Below are 18213 nucleotides of genomic sequence, written 5' to 3'. Positions count from 1 at the left end.
CACTATATATCACTGATTGAAAGCCAACCCCAAACTGTTCCTCTCCTTTACCATCTTACAAGCAACTTATCTCCCTATAACACCTATCTAGAGTGTTCCTAACAGTTCACTTTCTTGATTTCCCCTGTTTGAAGAAATGTTTTATGAAGGCTCTGCCTATTTTTGGCCCTGGTTGCTATAGGGCTACATCCTGTCCTCTCAGCCCTACATCATTTCACCTCCATCTTTGAATGAGTTTAAGCCCGAAGGCCACTCCATGACCCAAAGGACCTCTGACCCCTTCCCAATATAGAAGAATGAGAATGAATGCCTCAGAAGACACATTTCTGCATATCTTTAATAGCATGTCTTGATCTTTTGTATCTTTCATCTCTACTCCCTTTGGCTTTATCTGATTTTCTTTCTATCTCCTTTGCCCTTCACTAACCTTCTTGAGCCTCCTGGAGAGACTCAAAATTATCTCTCTGAAATTCATTATCTTGAAATAGTTCCTGTTTAAAAATTATTTTTTGAAAAGTGAAATATTCTATCAATGGCTTTTTTTTTCAATTTACCCAACAAAACTTTATTAAGATATAAATCATCTGAAATACTTGTAGGTGGTTAACACTTAAAGCTGTTAGGCAGTTCCTTTTTATTTGTGGATTAACCTGGATCTGGTGATTTTGAATATAAATGAATAAAGTTGAGTCACATTGTCCTTCAAAAGAGAAATTGCCTTGGAAATATTTTAGTCTTATTCAACTATGTTCCCTGAAGCAAAGGTGTATTTTCATACACAAAGCTGTCCAAATGCCCATAGGCTTTCACAGATGACTATGTGGAACCTCTTCAACTATAGTTATCTGCCTTGATATTACAAGGTTTGCTGCCAAAAAGGGTAAATCATAATTCTGCATTCAGTCAACTTGTTCCGGCAGAGTTGTCTCTCATAGAACTTTTAGCTAGATGTGTCTCTATTTTGTTATGGAAGATAATGATAGTGGTTATTATTTGAATCATTTTATTAGCAATGCCTCTGAGCACCCTGTAACTCTGATTTGTTTGACAGTTGACATGGCATGTTTAAATCACAGAAAAATTGGTATATTGGCTGGTAGATAATAATGCAGCTGTAACCGGGTTTGGTACATTGCATTTCACTGACATTGCTACTTATGAAAGGAGAAATAACTCTTTTTTCTCGCTTCATCACTTATGATTACAGGGCCCAGACAGTTCAGGCAATATAGTCAGTGCTGAATATATTTTACTACTCTTCCTGAAAGATAGATCCCTGTCCTGTTGGACCTATTGCTACTGTTTAAAGGGGAAGTGCTAAAAATATGCTATAAATATATGAAGGTAGAAGAATGAAAACGATCATAATTTCAAGAAGCGGGGGGCCAGACACTGCATTTATTGTTGAACTGACTTAGGATTCTTATGGATAACAAACTGTCTGGAATCATGACTGGATTTCTTGTCTCCATTGCAGCAGTGAGTGAAGGACCGGCCACACAACAAGCACCCATGCTGCCCCCAGCTCAGCCTGAGCATCCCAGCAGTGAGGAAGCACCAAGCAGAACCATCCCCACAGCCTGTGTTCGACCAACCCATCCACTCCGCAGCTTTGCTAACCCTTTGCTACCTCCACCAATGAGTGCAATAGAACCGAAAGTCCCTTACACACCACTTTTGTCTCAGCCAGGTAAAGTACCTGTCTGCTCACATTAAAATTATTATCACTGATGCCTCCCCTTAAGTGCATGAGGGAGCTGGAGAAGGTCTGGTTATGATATTTATTTTCAGTATTGATTACGTGCCCAGCGTGCTCAGAATGGTTATTGATGTTTTCAGTGCAGTTCTTAATTATCTGCATTACAAGAAACTGACTAGTTGTAGGTGCTTCTCATTAATTTGGAAAGTTGTCCATGAATACCATATGCCAGTCCATCTCTGTTAATGTGTACTGTGGATAAACCCTCTAGAAAATACTGGGTCAATTCCTGAGTCCTTGCCTCTTCGTTGTTCTATAAGGTTCCTAAGATCTTAAGGTAGACCCCAAACTAAAGCTAAAGATATGAGAATCTGCCAAACTACTTCTTTGAGAAATTTAATTTCATTATTCTTCATTTCTCAGAGTTTCTAATTTATTTCAGAGGACTAGAATGAGAACGGAGTGTCAGAACCAGTGCTGGGTCTAACTTTCTAATTCTAGAAATAAGGAAACCAAGATTTAGATAGATAGGAAATAATATATATGATGCTCTTTCTAGGAAAGTTAAATGGCAGGTAGGAGGGCAGAAACCCCAGATTCCCAATTACCTTGTTATGTTTATTACCCCAACTGTCATCCAACTGGGTTGAACCAAAGCTTCATTTTGTTTTATGAAGGAATTGAGGGAAACAGAGACAGAGACAGAAATAGAAACTGACATAAGAAAACACATAAAAAAGGAAGAAGAGGTAATACTCTACAGGTAGAATCAACAATATAGGTCAATAGATAAGTAGATACATACAAGTAAAGAAGTATGTAGGGCTTTAAATCATTTGGAACATTAGAATAATTCAAAACAACCTCAGTATTTGGGGCACAAGATAGGAAATTAACAGTTGGACTAGGACAATCTACATTGTGCAAATACATATATGAATAAATTTCTGCTATTCAGATCCATGCCTAGAGTGATTCTGCCCTTGTATTAGTACACAGTCTCATGATGACTATAAATATAGAAAAATAAGATTGTCAGTGAACTATATTGTCTTTACATTAATATTAAGAATACATCTTGCCTCTGGCATCACTTTAATGGATTTTTGTACATCCCCTCTGATGTACTCAAAATTTACATGGTGGTTAGAATGGATCTTCTTCTACCAGCCCCTAGGAAGCAGAGTAGAGTCCAGAGTCATGTAATGTTCCATTGCTTTGGATGGCCACTGCAGGACAAGGTCTTCCCTGAATTACAGGCTCAGTGCAGGTCATGACTTCATTCCATAGCAGATACCCCTTCTAACACAACAAAACTACAACTTAAAGCAAAACTATATTGCCTAAGCCTTTTCTCCACCAGCTGACATACACAGTCCCCATACACATTATGGGAAGGATTTGCTATTTTATACTGCCCCCAAATTCTTAAGGTCTTTGGTAATTAACACATTTCAAAGCAAGAGAATTCATTTACTGAAATTTCTGTATCAAGAGCATTCTGCCCAATGATTTCTGGCTGCATTCATTTCCACCTGTAATACTGATTAAGGGAGAACTTGAATGAGACAGGTTGGTATCTAGGGTAGGTGGCAAGTCAATTGCAACTTAATAAGAACTAACCTTTAATAAATCTTGATTGAAAGTGCTTATATAATAGGCATGCTTTTGAAGGCTCATAACAACCAGTTTGATCCTCAAAACAACTTTGCAAGGTAGTTGCTAGTCTTAACCCCATTTTATGAGTAAGGAAACCGAAACATAGAAAATTTAAGTAGCTTATTTAAGGCCACAAAGTTGGTAAGTAATACATCTTCCCACTCTTTGTGACATCAGAAAGCCTGGGTTCTCAAATTTTAGGAACTCGTTTGTGTCTCTCAGTTTATGTCCAATTTATTTCATGATAGAAATAAAAAATACTAAATCATTTCAAAATTAATAAAAATAACAAAAGAGAAACATCTATCATAGTTATGAGTTGAGAAATAAAACCGTTTCCTCACAAGCCTTCCACACTCACATTTTCATGAGGAAAGTTTATCCACTACTCTGCTAACGATGACTGATTTTATAACATCAAAATATTCAAGTGCTGTAGCCCTTTACCTGTTCTCTCTTCTTGGAGGTTGTGTTAGTCAGCTTTCCACCACTATAACAAACACTTGAGGTAGCCAGTTTATAAAAAAGTTTATTTTGGCTTCACGATTTTGGAATTCTAGGCCATGATGGCTTGGGCCTTTGGCGATGTAACACCTCACAGAGGGAAGGTTCATTGAAGAGAATCATTTACTTCCTTGTTAGGAAGCCAAAGGGAGAGATGAGAAAGGGACTGGGGACCCCTTGAGGGCATTCCCCCATGAACTAAAGACCTCCCACTAGGCCCCACTCTTTAGAAGTTGCACCATCTCCCAATTTTTCCACCCTGGGAACCAAGCCTTTAACACAGGAGCCTTTGTGGGACATGGGAGATTAAATTATAACAGAAGAAAAGTTGTTGCCATTGTTGTTTTGGATAACTGTGTTATATGGAGAGAAAAATAAAGCTGAAAATGACATTCTGAAGTATATTTTAAATATTTTATAGTGTCAGTGCTGTTAGTTCAGAATACAAGGTTTACAGATCATCCTGTTCTCTTGGATTTCTATGATAGCAAAATGATAAAAAATTTTAAATTTAGAAAGAACATCCATGGTAGATGGAACACAAGACTGACATTTTCTACTAAATGTTATTTTATCCTAGTTACTATGATTCCTTAGATGCCCTAAACAAAATTTGACATAAGGTAGCATAAACAAATGGATTATATCCTTAAAGGAAGCAGAGTCAGATGTACTGTTTCTGCATCTATTCCCTCAAATACTAAGCATATCTGAAGAACTATTCTGTGATCTAATGTCATGAGGGCAGAATCTCATTTTCTTTTATTTCCACTGTATACTTATGAGCATTCTTTTGTGTGACTATTGTTCTTGCTTTTATTTGAACTATTTCTTACACAAGCATCTCTTTTTTCATATTTTCTAGTATCTCTGACTTGAGATCTTACTTTGGTTTAATTTTTTTTTTTTTTTTTAGTTTCCCTTTAAATACCACCCTCCCCCACTCAAAGTGAAGCAGGCTGCACAATCACTTTGGAATTATTAAATGCCTTTTTCCCTTTTATGTTTCTCTTTCATTGTCTGCCTGTGATTCCTGTTCATTTCATAATGCCTTACCTCATGATTTTCAAATAAGTCTCCCTACATTGCTCCTGACACATGGTAAATAGTATGCTTTTAAAAGGGGCTGATGTTTACTTATTCTAATAGAAAAAGAAAATTAACAGACTGACAAATGTATTAGTGGTGACATTAACTACATGCTTCTTAGCCTAAAAGATGAAATACTTAGAGCTTTCAACAAATTTTAATTCTAAGAAAATCATTACTTTAGTCAAACTGATGGATGAAGTAAAGTCATTCTCTTGTCAGCTTAAAAAAGAAAATACCTCAAATAATTTTACTCTGGATTTCACAATAAAGGACTGTGTAATTAGTAATGAATTTATCTTTACTTACTGCAAGTAATTACTTTAGAATATGGTAATGTGAGGCATGGCTCTAATTTTTAAAGATCAGGCTAAATGAGAAGTTCCTTGTGCTTTGAAAGCTTTGAGATTAGGATCAATGAAGTTCTTCCTTAAATTCCTGGGTGTGGTTCTTCCCTGTTGGTGTTAAGGATCTGGGTATCAACCTGATTCCCACTGAGGTTCACAGAGCTGCCTGCAACAACCTTTTATGAGGCATGAGCAACACCTGCTCGGCAGTAGCAAGTTCCCTGGGATTGCAAAGCATCTTGCAGTATCACTATAGGAGGTGGCAATTACAAAGTCATTCTTTTGTCATAACGACTAGAATTCTGCCTACCTGCAAAGAGATTCGTTCCTTTGCCTTCTGTCTGCTGAACCAGAAATTTAGCTTACTGGACTGACTCTAGGGTATTTACAGTGTTTCTGACAATTTCATCCTCATCTCATGATAAAGTTGGTCTGTTTCTTAATGCTTTATCTATAGATGCAAATTAATGTGCAGTCTTCACACATTTCACGAAGGTTGTGATTGCTATACTTTGAAAACCACAGATTTGGACATTTAAGTGATTTGGCCTAATCCTCTTTCAGGTTAAATAGAAAATGTTAGATGGAGTGTTGGATATATTGTATTATAGGTCAGACATAAATTATACAAGGGGCCATGTTAGAATGTGTGTGTGCACACGCGCATGCCTTCGCTAGTACAAATTCCTTTTAGCTGTGAAATGATCAGCTGCACTTTAAATGAACTTGGATTAGGCAGTCATTTGTCTTCTGGAACTGTAATTCTAAAGGGGAAAAAAAAACAGAACCTCTTAAATAGTGACTTTTCTTACCATACTCTTTTATAATATTAGCTTCCTGGAGCTCTTGTGTCTTTGTAAACTTAATAAGTCTTATATTGTCCTCTAAATACACATTACATTTCTGCACATATATATTTATAAAAGTAAAAAAAAAAAAAAAAAAAAAAAAAAAAAAAAACAAAAAAAAACAGAGTATTCTGATCTTTTCAGTCTTTGAGGGATCAATATGTCAGTGGATATGACAAGACCAAAACTCACTTCATTGTACTGAGAAATTGAGTTTGATTTTCCCCCTGCAAATTGTGGCATGTGCTTCAATTTGTCCGAGGATTAAGGACAAGGCAGAGGTGGAGGTGGCAACAGTGAACAGAAAAGGCGTTTGATTTATATATCTTGGTGGTTGGGAAATCATGTATTCCTGCTGTAACCTGATATTTCTGGCATGCCTTATTTTAGTAAATATGTTATCACACAAAACTGCCAATAAATTACTATAATACTTTAATACAATTGCTTTCCCTGAGCTGCTCATAGGCCACCATCGGGGTTGTTCATCAGAGTTACCATAAGAGTATTCTATTTTGCTAAAATCAGTCACAGGCAGAGGTCATGGGAGATCAGACATCCTTTAGCAGGTGACAGAAATTGGTCATTTTTAAGACCAGTCAAAGAGAATAAATCATTGGTACTGCTAAGGAGGAGAGATGTGTTGATCTGGTGTTATTGGAGTCAATACCTCCAATCAATTCTAGAGTGGGGAATTACACCCCATCCTGTTACATAAATTTTATCTCATGTAGAAATCCGTCTGGATCTTTTTATAGATATCTCCTTGAAATGTTCCCGTCCTGTAACCGAATTTAAAAAAAAAAATGAAATTTGATTTGGTCTGGCTATTGTAATTATCACTTGTTAAAGTGTAATTAAGAGAAATTTGTCCTAGATATCACTAATATTTGTGATTCTGCAACCTACTTGGTGTTTATTAGAGGAAATACTGATTTCCTCTAGTATGGTGTCCTGGGAAATAAATGAGACAGCTCTGTTAACTGTCTTAAAGAGCAGGAAATGATTTCTGGAGGCTTTATGAGTAATCCAAGTGACTGATGCCTCTTTTGTAGACAAGAAAGCTGAGACTTAAAAGGCTAAGCAGGCTGCCCAGGGTCAACAATTGAGCTAAGAGCCAGATTTGAAAAGTTCAGAGAAATATAGGATTTTATTTTGCTCTTTAGTTATGTTAACAGTTGTTCTTATATTAAATTTCCCCTATAAAATGTCTTCTAGATCAATCCTAAATATTAAATATCCCCAAGGAAAAATTATAGCAGGTAGGTTGAGTCATTCAAATTAGTATCTGAGTAAATGTTTTATTCCTTTGTGTTGGCACTAGATGGAAGAAAGAAGTTGCAGCCAGAGTAGCAACTAGCCAGACAACTCTGGAATAGCTGCCATCTGTCTTAACCTCTCACCTGTCCAACCTGCTGGCCATCTCTCCACAGGAAGGCAGGAAGCCAGGGGTCTGACATCTGTTGCTTTTGGCACCACTAATGCCCAAGACTTTGGATTCCCACAAGGAAATTAGAGATGAGCAGAAGGAAGTGTAAAATAAAAGTAAATGTTGAGACACATGCAATATATATACTACTGGCAATATACTACTGCCATAGATTTTGTTGTTATTTGTAAATTATCTTGGAAATCAATGTGTCTTTTTTAAAAATTAGCTTAGGTGAAATGAATAAAATTGATGCTTTGCATTTTGTCACCATTTATATTTCAGAAAGGACATTACCAAGTAAATTCACATCTACCTGAGAAGTAACTGTAATTACCATTACTGATACAGAGGTAGAATACCTGTTCCAAGGTCTCCTGTCATTTTTCTTAGGACCTTCATCCAAACTCTTACATATAATGTACACAGAAATGATTGTCAGGTTGATCAGAATACAATCTAAAGGTGAGAGCCAGAATTTGAATTCATTTCCTCAGTTTCAATGCTAATGATGATTTCAAGTGAAGCAAAGCAATTTGAAAGTGAGTAGAAGGATTAGATATTGATGGTAAAGGCAGATAAGATGAAATGACTTTCAACTTCATGACCATTTGATGACAAAATGCTAAATGATCTGAACTACAAATTACATTGTCTGCTAAAGCTGAATTAAATTGCCTGGAGTGAAAAAGACAATTTGAAGGCACTGCCCTTGGAAATCCAGTAGTTTACCTTCATGAAAATAAGTAGACATGCATTTGCATCCACATAGTATAAAGGAGAATAGCAGATGCTGTGTTTATAAAAGATATCTCAGGTCAGAGGATCCTGAGATCTAGTCTCTCTGTTATGCCAAGTAAGGAACTGATTTTTCACCTCTGAATCCTACCTTTGTCTTCTGTGAAGTCGATGGTCCTCTTTAAAGCAAAGGGAATGTATGAAATTCTACTGCTTTAGCTCCTGCATAAGTAAGAGTGGATATTCTCCTTGTATTTTTTCTTTGCTTTGTGAAAGAGCATGAGCAAGGGAAGGATTTTAGTTTGAATAAAGATTCTAAACTTCATGATGTGCATTTCAAGTATTTTAAGTAGTAAAGAGTTCTGCTAGTTTACAGCTCATCCAATTAGTATTGGGTTTCAGAGCTTCCTTTGGGAGCAGGGGGAAATATTGAAGGAAACAAATAGTATTTGCATAAACCTCTGTATTAATGGAATATTGAAAAAATGCTATGAAACCTAACATACTAAAAGCAGAATAGTCTTTGTGATATTAAAATAAACTGAGAGTTTAAACATGAGCAAACTATTTCTGATGATATGACTTGTGATATCTTAAATATTATGTAAAAAACATTGACAGCTCCTACTTCTGAAAATTTATAACTTTTATCTTGCTGCAAAACTTCCATAGAATGCATATACAATGTTAAACATCTGTTGTATTTCTGAGCTTTGACTTTCATCTTAGGCTTGCAGGAAGATTGATGTTCTTATTGTTAGAATCTCCTTATTTACCAGAATGTCAAGGCTCTCAAAGGAGAATCCCTTTATCCTTTGTAGCAAAGGGATTCTAGTAATTTTTTGATTTTCTGTGAATAAAAGTTATAAGTAAACCCAACTGATTTCAAAATGAGGGGCACATTAAGATACAATTGCACGTGCAGGCTCATATGAATAAAGGAATTACAATGACTACTTTTTTCCAAATTGCCCTTTTTAAATATCTTACTTTTGCATTTCCCATTCTTTTGCCCAGTAAGTTGTATGTACTTTTCTACTCTTGTGACCACCTGAGTCATGGTTTTTTAATGGAAACTGCATTGTTCAAACCACAGTAAGGTATTAACCTAGTATGTTTCTAAAGTCAGAGACTGATAATTTAACCTTTAGTTCTGGTTGGTGTTGCTTTTGAAAATATAGTTATTTGTTTGTTCTCTTCTTCTACTCGGTTAATGGAAACAGGCTACTCTGTGCACGCAGGTCTGACCTGATACCTGCCTCTGTGTTGAACTCAAAGCAGGATAGTAGGGCCAACTGAAGAGTGATGATGAGCATTGATCCAGTCTTAAAGACCTCTTCTCTGACAGGTGCAAAGTATAACTGAAAGTGTTTACTGAAGGAAAATAATAAAACTCTACTAGGACCCAGTGCCCCTGCTGATTGCCTGTGTTACCCTTGAATAAGTCATTTAACCTCTCTGTGCTTCAATTTTCCACAACTGTAAGAGGGGAAAATAAAATCTAGCCTTTACAAATTGTTTGCTGCATGATTATTAGGGATCTAAGCATATAAACATGAATTATGGTCATTGAAAATGTCAGTACTGAGTCCAAGAGCTTCTGATTTGATATAATCTGGGGACCATAACACCTTGTAAATTTGGCCCATTGAAGTTTCCAACATTTTTTCTAAGTAGCAGAGGGATCATGTGGAAGCGGGTATAAAAGGGCATTTTAATAACTTGCTGGCTGGTGAAATGAGATCTAACTCATGAATGCTATTTCACCACAAGGATGTGCAAGAGAAGAGGGCAGTCTGTAAAGTGGACTTCTGCACTGAAGACCCATTGGGGACTAGAGTGGCTCAGAGCAGCATCTCAAAGTTGCCTGAATGTCCATCCACCAGGCAGGAAGCTGACCTTCTCCGAACTTCTTTAAATGACCTCACTGCAGTACAGTGTTGCAGGCCCACATAGATGTTAAGTTAAGCAGGTATCTGGGTTTGGCGGTAACTGCCTGGTTTCTTCTCCTCTATGAACCCTGCATCTCCCCAACTGATCCTCACAGTGGTGCACATGACATGACTAAAGCTCATGGAATTTCCTAGATCTCAGCTCTAATCTTTGCCTTCACTGTTGCCTCTACTAATACCTGTGAATGAGAATAACAAGACAAAGAGGACAGAGGAGTGAGGAGCAAAAGTAAGCAATGGAAAGTTGGATACAGAGGGTTTTCTGAAATGCAGAATATTACTGACACCTTTGCCTTCTCATTTACAAATAATAGATTTTGTTTTATTAAGAGTATTATATAGTATGTGTCATCTCCAAATGTGATTTGAGATATAATTTGGAATTTTAAACCCCCTGTGGACATGGCCATCCAAAGCAGTGAGTCTTAAATTTTATCTGCCTGGGAATCACCTGTAGGTCTTATTAAAATGCAGGTTCCAATCAGTGAACCTGAGGTAGAGCCTGAGATTCTGAATTGCTAAGGAGATTCTAGGAGATATGGAGGCTGCCCCTCTTCAGGTCACACTTGAAAGGCGTTGGCTTTAAAACAGATCAGGTGTTCTTATCCATGGAGCACCTGGAGGAACTTCTTTTGTAACTTGTTTGAAATCAAACTAACATTTCTTTCTGTGTGTGTACACAAGCACACACGTATTGATAGCCGCACAGGGTTGTTTTGTTTTCCTAGCAAGTGTGTTTGTAGTTTTCATTAGAGTCTAGATTGTTCATCATCTACTACAGGCTAAGAATCACTTAACCTGGCCTTGGACATCAACCTCCGTTTAGGCTCAGCTGTGGGACATCAAAACCAAAGTCTGTTTTTCTTTCATGTTGCTTTTTTGATTTTCAAGACTAGTTCAAAAAAGTCTTATAACCGAGATAACCTTCCAGAATCTAAGGCCAAGCTTAGTTGAGCACTTCTGCCCCTGCTCAAACCACATTCTGCAAAATGTAAACAAACATTCACATTCATAGAAACACCTGAGGCCTCTGTGTACATTTTTCAATGCCTGATGAAGGCATTAGATTAGTATTTATAAATGTGTTCTAAGAGGTCCTACTTCTGAAACACTGAATTTTTTTGCCTAAATGAAGATTTATAGTTAAGATCTCCAATTCTCTGTGGTAAGTTTTCTCCAAAATACAAGCTCTTGTGGGGACCTGGGATGGGTTAGCTGTCGTTTCTGGAGGGGTCCTCATATCCTAGGCTCCTCACATTCCCATGAGACAGTGGAGAACACCTCCTGTAGAGACTGAATGACTTACACATGCATTTTGCAAAAGAACAATGTGCCATTCAATGAAAATTTCAGATCAGCTGATGTCACATCAGGGTGAATAGCACATAAAATCTGCAAAATAAATTTAAAACCTTTTTCTGGTGGTAGTAAGGTAGTTATAAGCAGTGGTAATATAAATCACAGGAAATGGGAGGTAATTAGAAGAAATGTTTATTTGAGCAGTCAGGAAGTTAAATTGTATTCTATAATTCCCTACAAGATCTTATCATAAATCATGATTGGATATAAAATATGTCTAAGGACTAAATATGTGTTTGAGGAGGCTGGTGGCAGAGAGCACTGAGAGAAAACAGAGGTCTGAGAGAAAAAGGACCTGTTTCTCCAATAAATGTTCAAACAATCAAAACCTGCTTTCCTCCTTTAGTCTCTTCCTCTTCCTCTCCCTCTATCCCCTCTCTCTCCCTCCTTACCTTCCTCCCCGCTTTCTTCCTTCTTCTTTTCCTCCTTCTGTTCCTGAGCTCAACTCCCCTTAAATGTCCTTTCCTTCCTGGCTTAGAGCTTCTGAATTTAAAGGGCAACAGGTACTATACAATAGTGGCTACCAACACAGCAGTATTTGAGTTTTTAAAATTCCAGATCAGAGAGAGGAACAATGATAGAACATTACAGTTACAACAAAGAAAAGTGCTCTAAAGTAAATTTCCACTAACCTCTTGATGTTTTAAAAGCCTGAGAATTTTCTAATGTTCTCCTTGAGTTTCTGGGTTCTATGGATCACTCAGGACCAAGTTTCTGGAAGCTGACTTGGAGCCCCTGCCCACAGGTCTAACCCCAGCCCTCCCTCTCCTCCCGTTCTAAGCACCTACTGTCATCCAGGTGCCATACAAACAATACCTGTCCTTACTCTTTCCTGTCTCAAAGCTCAGATTCTGTGGCTTTATTTTTCTTTTGTAGTACCCTAAAGAAATATTTCACACTTATGTGACCTACCTTCCAGAACTAAATGTAAATGCAAATTTTATTTTCTTATTTTTTAGCACAAGAAATTGAACCCAGTGCTCCATACTGCTAGGCAAGTGTTCTACCACTGAGCTGCATCCTTACCCCTTTTTATTTTATTTTGAGACAGGATCTCACTAAGATGCTCAGGTACTTGGGATCCTCCTGCCTCAGCCTCCAGAGTAGCTGAGATTTCAGTGTATGCCACTGTGCCACCTGGCTTCCATATTTAATATGACCACAAAGCCCTACTACATACACAAGAAAAATGAATTCTAACCATATCAATGAAATCTCCAAATTTTCTTATTGATAATTACCATTATTAGGCATGTAACCATAAGTTTACTGACTCATTTAATCTTCACAAAACATGAAAAGTATTATTTCTCCCAGTTTATTCAGAAGGAAACTTTGAAGCAAAGAATATGTAGCAAATACATTTAACGGTACATTATATTTAACTGTCAGGCAAAGGATTAGAACCTGGGGATTTTTGAAGCTGAGGCCTACTCTTCTGAACAGCTCTGTTTTACACATACACACACACACACACACACAAAATCAAAGATTATGTGAATAGTAATCTCACAACTAATAAAAACTGAGCCTGTATTTTGGCATCTCCCTTAACATGTAAATATATACATTGCAAACATTTTTTCCCAAGGGTATTCTAATATTCTCACTGGAATTTGTATAATAATACATGACACAATTCTCCAGCTTCTGCATTGCAGACAGAAAAAAAAAAAAAAAAACTTTTTCTTTCTGTTTTCACTGTGTTATTTATATATTCACTGGTTTTTATTTTGACATACTTTTCGGAGTGGGGAGGGGTTTTCCAAATATATATTGATTTCATTCTTTTCCTACATGCATTGAACCAACACATGCAATTGTAGAAAGTTTTATTTCTTATTGGTTGACTTAAACAACTATCTTATATAGACGTCCAAACCCCAAATATAATATAAGCTTATTTCTAAATCCCACACAAGATGACCAACAGCTTATTTTTCAGAACTGGCTTCCAATCATTTTATGAATATGAAATATTCAAAAACTCCATGCGGCTGTACATATTGAATATTGAAGGGTTTATGAAACATTGCATAGATGCATATTTCCTCATGAATAATTTCCCATACACGGGCTTGAAGAGAGCTTCTCTTTGGCCCAGCAGGACAAGGATTAGTCAGAATTTTTCACTGACATTTAGTTTTACTGCAAATGGAGAAGGATAAAATTGCAATTAACAAATATCTTTAAAGAATGGACAGTTCTGAGGACCTTATGTTTCTAGTAGTAGCTCAGAATAAATGTAAATAATTTTATAATACAGAGATGTTTAACCAAAAACCAACCAATTATATGTGGGCTGTGAGGACTGGGAAGAATGTCCTTTGGCACATGGCATGTCTTTAAATTCCACAAATTTATATGGAAAGAACCCAGAGTACTTAGGAATTAAATAAACACCTCAGAGGTTACAGTTTCCAACTGCAGGGACCGGATAAAAGCCTCGTTCTGCATAACCCCAATATTAACTCCTTTTCCAGGTTGGTGGAAAGTCACCAAAGTCTATGAAGAAGAAGGAATAGAGTATGTAAAGGCACAGGGGTAGGAGAGGAGAAGACATTTTCAGAGTTTGTAGGCAAAGGCAGCCTTGCTGGAAAGGACATGACCAATGAGGACATGACCAGCGGAAGAAAGCAGAGTGTGGCGAGTGAAAATGGAGCTGTTATTAAGGAGGATCAAATGGCAAACCAAAGAGGAGACAGAAAGTAACTGGTGGAAGTTAAGGGCAGTGAGAACAGAACAAAGGAGGCGATTGCAAGAGGTGTCTTTCAAAAGAAGAAGCTGATGACTGAGTGAATGATGAATGGGCAATGAAGAAGGAGGGAGAAGGCAGGTTCAAGGTGACTACTACTTTACTCCTGGGTCTTCAGGAATGTGATTTTAAATAACCAACTGGAATGAGGTGAACTGAGAAGTTACTCTTTGAAAGGAGTGGGAGCCTGGGAGAGGGAGGACTGCATGTTGAGCATGAAGGGGGAGTGGAGCATCCAGGTGAGACTGTGGAGTATTTAAGGTGGATGTGGTCCAGGGCGGTGTCACAGCTGCAGAAGCCACTTGGGGACTCTTTGTGAGTAGGAGTTTCAACCTGCAGTAGGTTGAATTAGATGAGAACTCCCAGGGAAAGAAATGGAAGGAAAAAGTATAGTTCCCAAACTGAGTGAGGGTAGAAGCATAATTTTGTGAATAAGAGGCCCAAGGGATAGGAAGAACAGTAATAGTATAATTTTAAAGAAGCCAAAAAGGAGGACTTCAAGGAACAAGTAGTTATAAATACCATAGCCCCTTTATTCAAAGGTGCCATCCTTTTGGCTTCTCCTTTTGAAGTTATATTAAATTAAATTATCAGATGCTTAGGAAAATATGTACAGTGAACTCTCATATATGTGCCATCTAGATTCCAACATTTTTTTCATATTTTAGATTTTACATAGCTGTTCACCTACCCATGCATCTTACTCTTTAATGCTATTCTACGGAAGCTGCAAATTCAGTTCCCTTCACCTCTGAGTACTTTCAATGAGCATATATATGCATGTGCCCTTGGAATCTAAGTTGACATACTTGCATCGTTTTAAGGGAAAACAAATAAAGACTCTAATAGTTGGACAAAATAAATTCTAAGAAGCCAACTGATTTCCTAATTATTATTGTGAATTGTAGAAGCGAGGAAAGAGAATTCAATTAAATCCATAGAGAAATTTACAGGGCAGATACTTACCAGACTAGACCTGTAGGAGAAGATTTGTGACTTTCATACTTAACCTTTCCCTAGTGTAGTGAGGACATAAGCTGAGAGCACTGTGAATAAACTGGCAATATGCAAGTATGGACCAGCCCTAGAATTATGGCAGCAAAATACGGGGAAGACGTTTCTCAATGCAAAAAAATGGTGAGACTCCTGTGAGCTGTTTTCTCTCTTGGGGTGAGAATGGAGAGGGTATTTAACTTGCAGTTGAAAATATTTTAAGACACCTAACCACACCTCATTGACTAAGACATTTTCTTTGAGCACTCTGTCTTGAAAATATTGCTCATGCTGTACTTTGGTTCTTCTAAGAAGATCATATAAAAGTTGGAAGCAACTGAGTTGAATTGGCAGCGTACTAACAACACAGTTTAATCTGAAAATTATATTCCTGGCTATGATCATGGTATCCATTAGCGTCTGTGTGTATGAGGGTGGGAGCATGTTTTGAGGACTTCTTTTAAAAATGAAACTAACTAACATCAATTATTTCAGGACATTAAGAAATCAGCTTCTGGGTAATCAAGGTTTTATTATAAAAACAGATTCCTCCATAGCAATCCTCTAGTCTTTAGACTAGAAAATGTTTCCAATATTCACAAAATAATTTCATTTGTTAAAAATGAAATTATCTTAGACTTCATATGAAATATTTACTGAAGTACAATCTACTGTATACTCATGTGGATGATTTTGGATTCTGATGACATTCTACACAGAGTACATAATTACAAAAGCTAAAAGAGACTGAAGTGGGCATTTCTACATTGTTTCTGCATTTGAAAACTATTTTCATTAACTAATATGAAAACTTATGCAATATCATTTTTTTCTTTTTTCTTGGTGAATTGCAAATGTGTTTTTTTTCAAAGTTTTATCACCACATATCAGCAAAAATTAGACAATAGAGTAGGGTTTTTAAGCCCTATTTTTTCATGAAGAATAGAATTGACAATTTTTCTACCAGAGCATAAAATATCCAAATCACACTAACTATAGATAATAAACTCAAATCTGTTGCTTTTCATTGCAAATAGTAGAAAAAGTTAAAAAGAACATTTTAAAAATTATTTGGGCAGAGAAAAGAAATGTCTAAAAATCATTTGAAATATTTCTTAAATTAACTGAGGGGGTCTCTTGACTTTGACATTGTATGGGGAAAAAAAAAACCTACAAAAAGTCAAAGACCTCTCACAGTGAGTGATGGGTAAAATGTGGAATCAGTATCTTCAAACTTAAATTCTGGGAGCCTGCTAATAAAAAAACCACAAGTGTTTGGTTTTGAGTTTGTACTTTTTGTTTTATTTCGTTGGATATTTTGTTAATATGTGATCCAGGAACCTCAGGGAAACATCAAAGAAAGTGGGAAATAAAGAACTTCTCCAGTGAATCTATTTCTCGAGATCTTTCATGATTTCCCTGAAATTTTTCTTATTCTATGAAATTTCTAAATCAAAAGCAAGGACCAGAGGGACTATTAGTTTAAGGTCTCTTCAGCTTCCTTGGCCTGTTGTGGCCTTTGCCACAGTCTTGTTCTGGTCAGCCCTACTCTCCTCAAGTGGAGTCCTGGGTAGGGCCTCAGGACAGAAAGACACTTTAGACAATGTTTTTGTCTTTCATTTAGTCATTATTTCTGACATAAACTATATGATGGAGTGAGTAACTAAGAAGCCTATCTCCCTTTAAATCTCTCTATAAGGTATTCCCTTACCCATTATAAAATACAAAATAAACAGGTCTCCCACACATAGGATTTTTATGGATTCAAAGTCATTCAGGAATATTTAAATCATGTTTCCAACATAATTGATCCCTTTCTCCCTATGAGCATTTTGGAAACTCTTCTTCTCCTCGATTACTATTAAATGGCTTCTGATGTGCTTGATAAGTTGAGCACTTGGATTCCAGTTTGTGAGCATGTAAAGGTAGATCAGACCACAAACAGGCAGAACTCAGAAAATGCATGTCTTTTAATTGGGACTTCCAAATCTTTCACTCTTACAGGAGAGGAATTAAATTACTTATTGAATTGTTTTATTGTTCAGCCAGGAGGTAGACAACTTATAGCTTAGAGAAAAAATGAAGCTGGAAAAATGTCTTAGCATCAGACTTGAAAGATAACTATCTTAGGAAACAGAAGCATCTTCCCTACCCAGGCGGATGAAATGGTGACAGAAAACCATTAATTCCCTAAATCATCCTTTCATCGTCTGTCATTAAAAGGGTAAATAAATACAAGAATAAAAAGGTGATAAGCTACTAACAGTTCATCATTGATTAAGTTATCAGATTATATATAATTTTTAATATATATCATAGGGAAGAGTGTACAGATGGTTCCTGGTTTCTCTACTGTGTGTGTGTGCAGAAAAAGAAGTATGGGGAACAGTACATGTTGGGAGAAATATCCAAAAGGGAGAAAGGGTACAAAGAGAGGAAAAAAGTTGAAGAAAGTTTTCATTCTTTGCAATCTTCAAACCATGTAGTCTTGTTATTCTTTCCCAAGTCTTTAGAAGTTGCACTTCGTGATGCTGGAATATCATATTTACATTAGTCACCACTTAGATGTGAACATCTCACTGGAATGAAGAGAGAGAAGAGAAGGGTTGGGGTGTAGTTCAGTGGTAGAGCACTTGCCTAGCATGTGCAAAGTCCTGGGTTCTAGCCCCAGTGCTGAAAAAAATAAAAAAGAGAAAGAAAGAAGGAGCCTGTTGATCTACTACTGTTCTTCTCTCTTCCATCACCTACTCTGCCATGCCACACTATAGCCACTGCCCTCACCTGTGGCATCCTCTCCCCTGTCACCAGCACTAAGGTGTCTTGTCCACTTTGCTGTTGATT

At 36.9% G+C, this 18213-nt stretch overlaps 1 protein-coding gene across 1 annotated transcript in view; it reads left to right on the top strand.

Moving 5' to 3' along the window:
• Nucleotides 1–18213, top strand: part of Dcc (DCC netrin 1 receptor) — a 1066901-nt gene that overhangs the window by 1036895 nt on the left and 11793 nt on the right. The window contains exon 27 of the mRNA XM_027949033.2: nt 1478–1690. Coding sequence (XP_027804834.2) covers nt 1478–1690 — 213 coding nt within the window. The remainder of the gene's footprint in view (nt 1–1477; nt 1691–18213) is intronic.

The sequence above is a fragment of the Marmota flaviventris genome, chromosome 16, assembly GCF_047511675.1.
Source record: "Marmota flaviventris isolate mMarFla1 chromosome 16, mMarFla1.hap1, whole genome shotgun sequence".
Lineage (NCBI taxonomy): Eukaryota > Metazoa > Chordata > Mammalia > Rodentia > Sciuridae > Marmota > Marmota flaviventris.
This window is presented reverse-complemented; position numbering and strand designations above follow the sequence as displayed.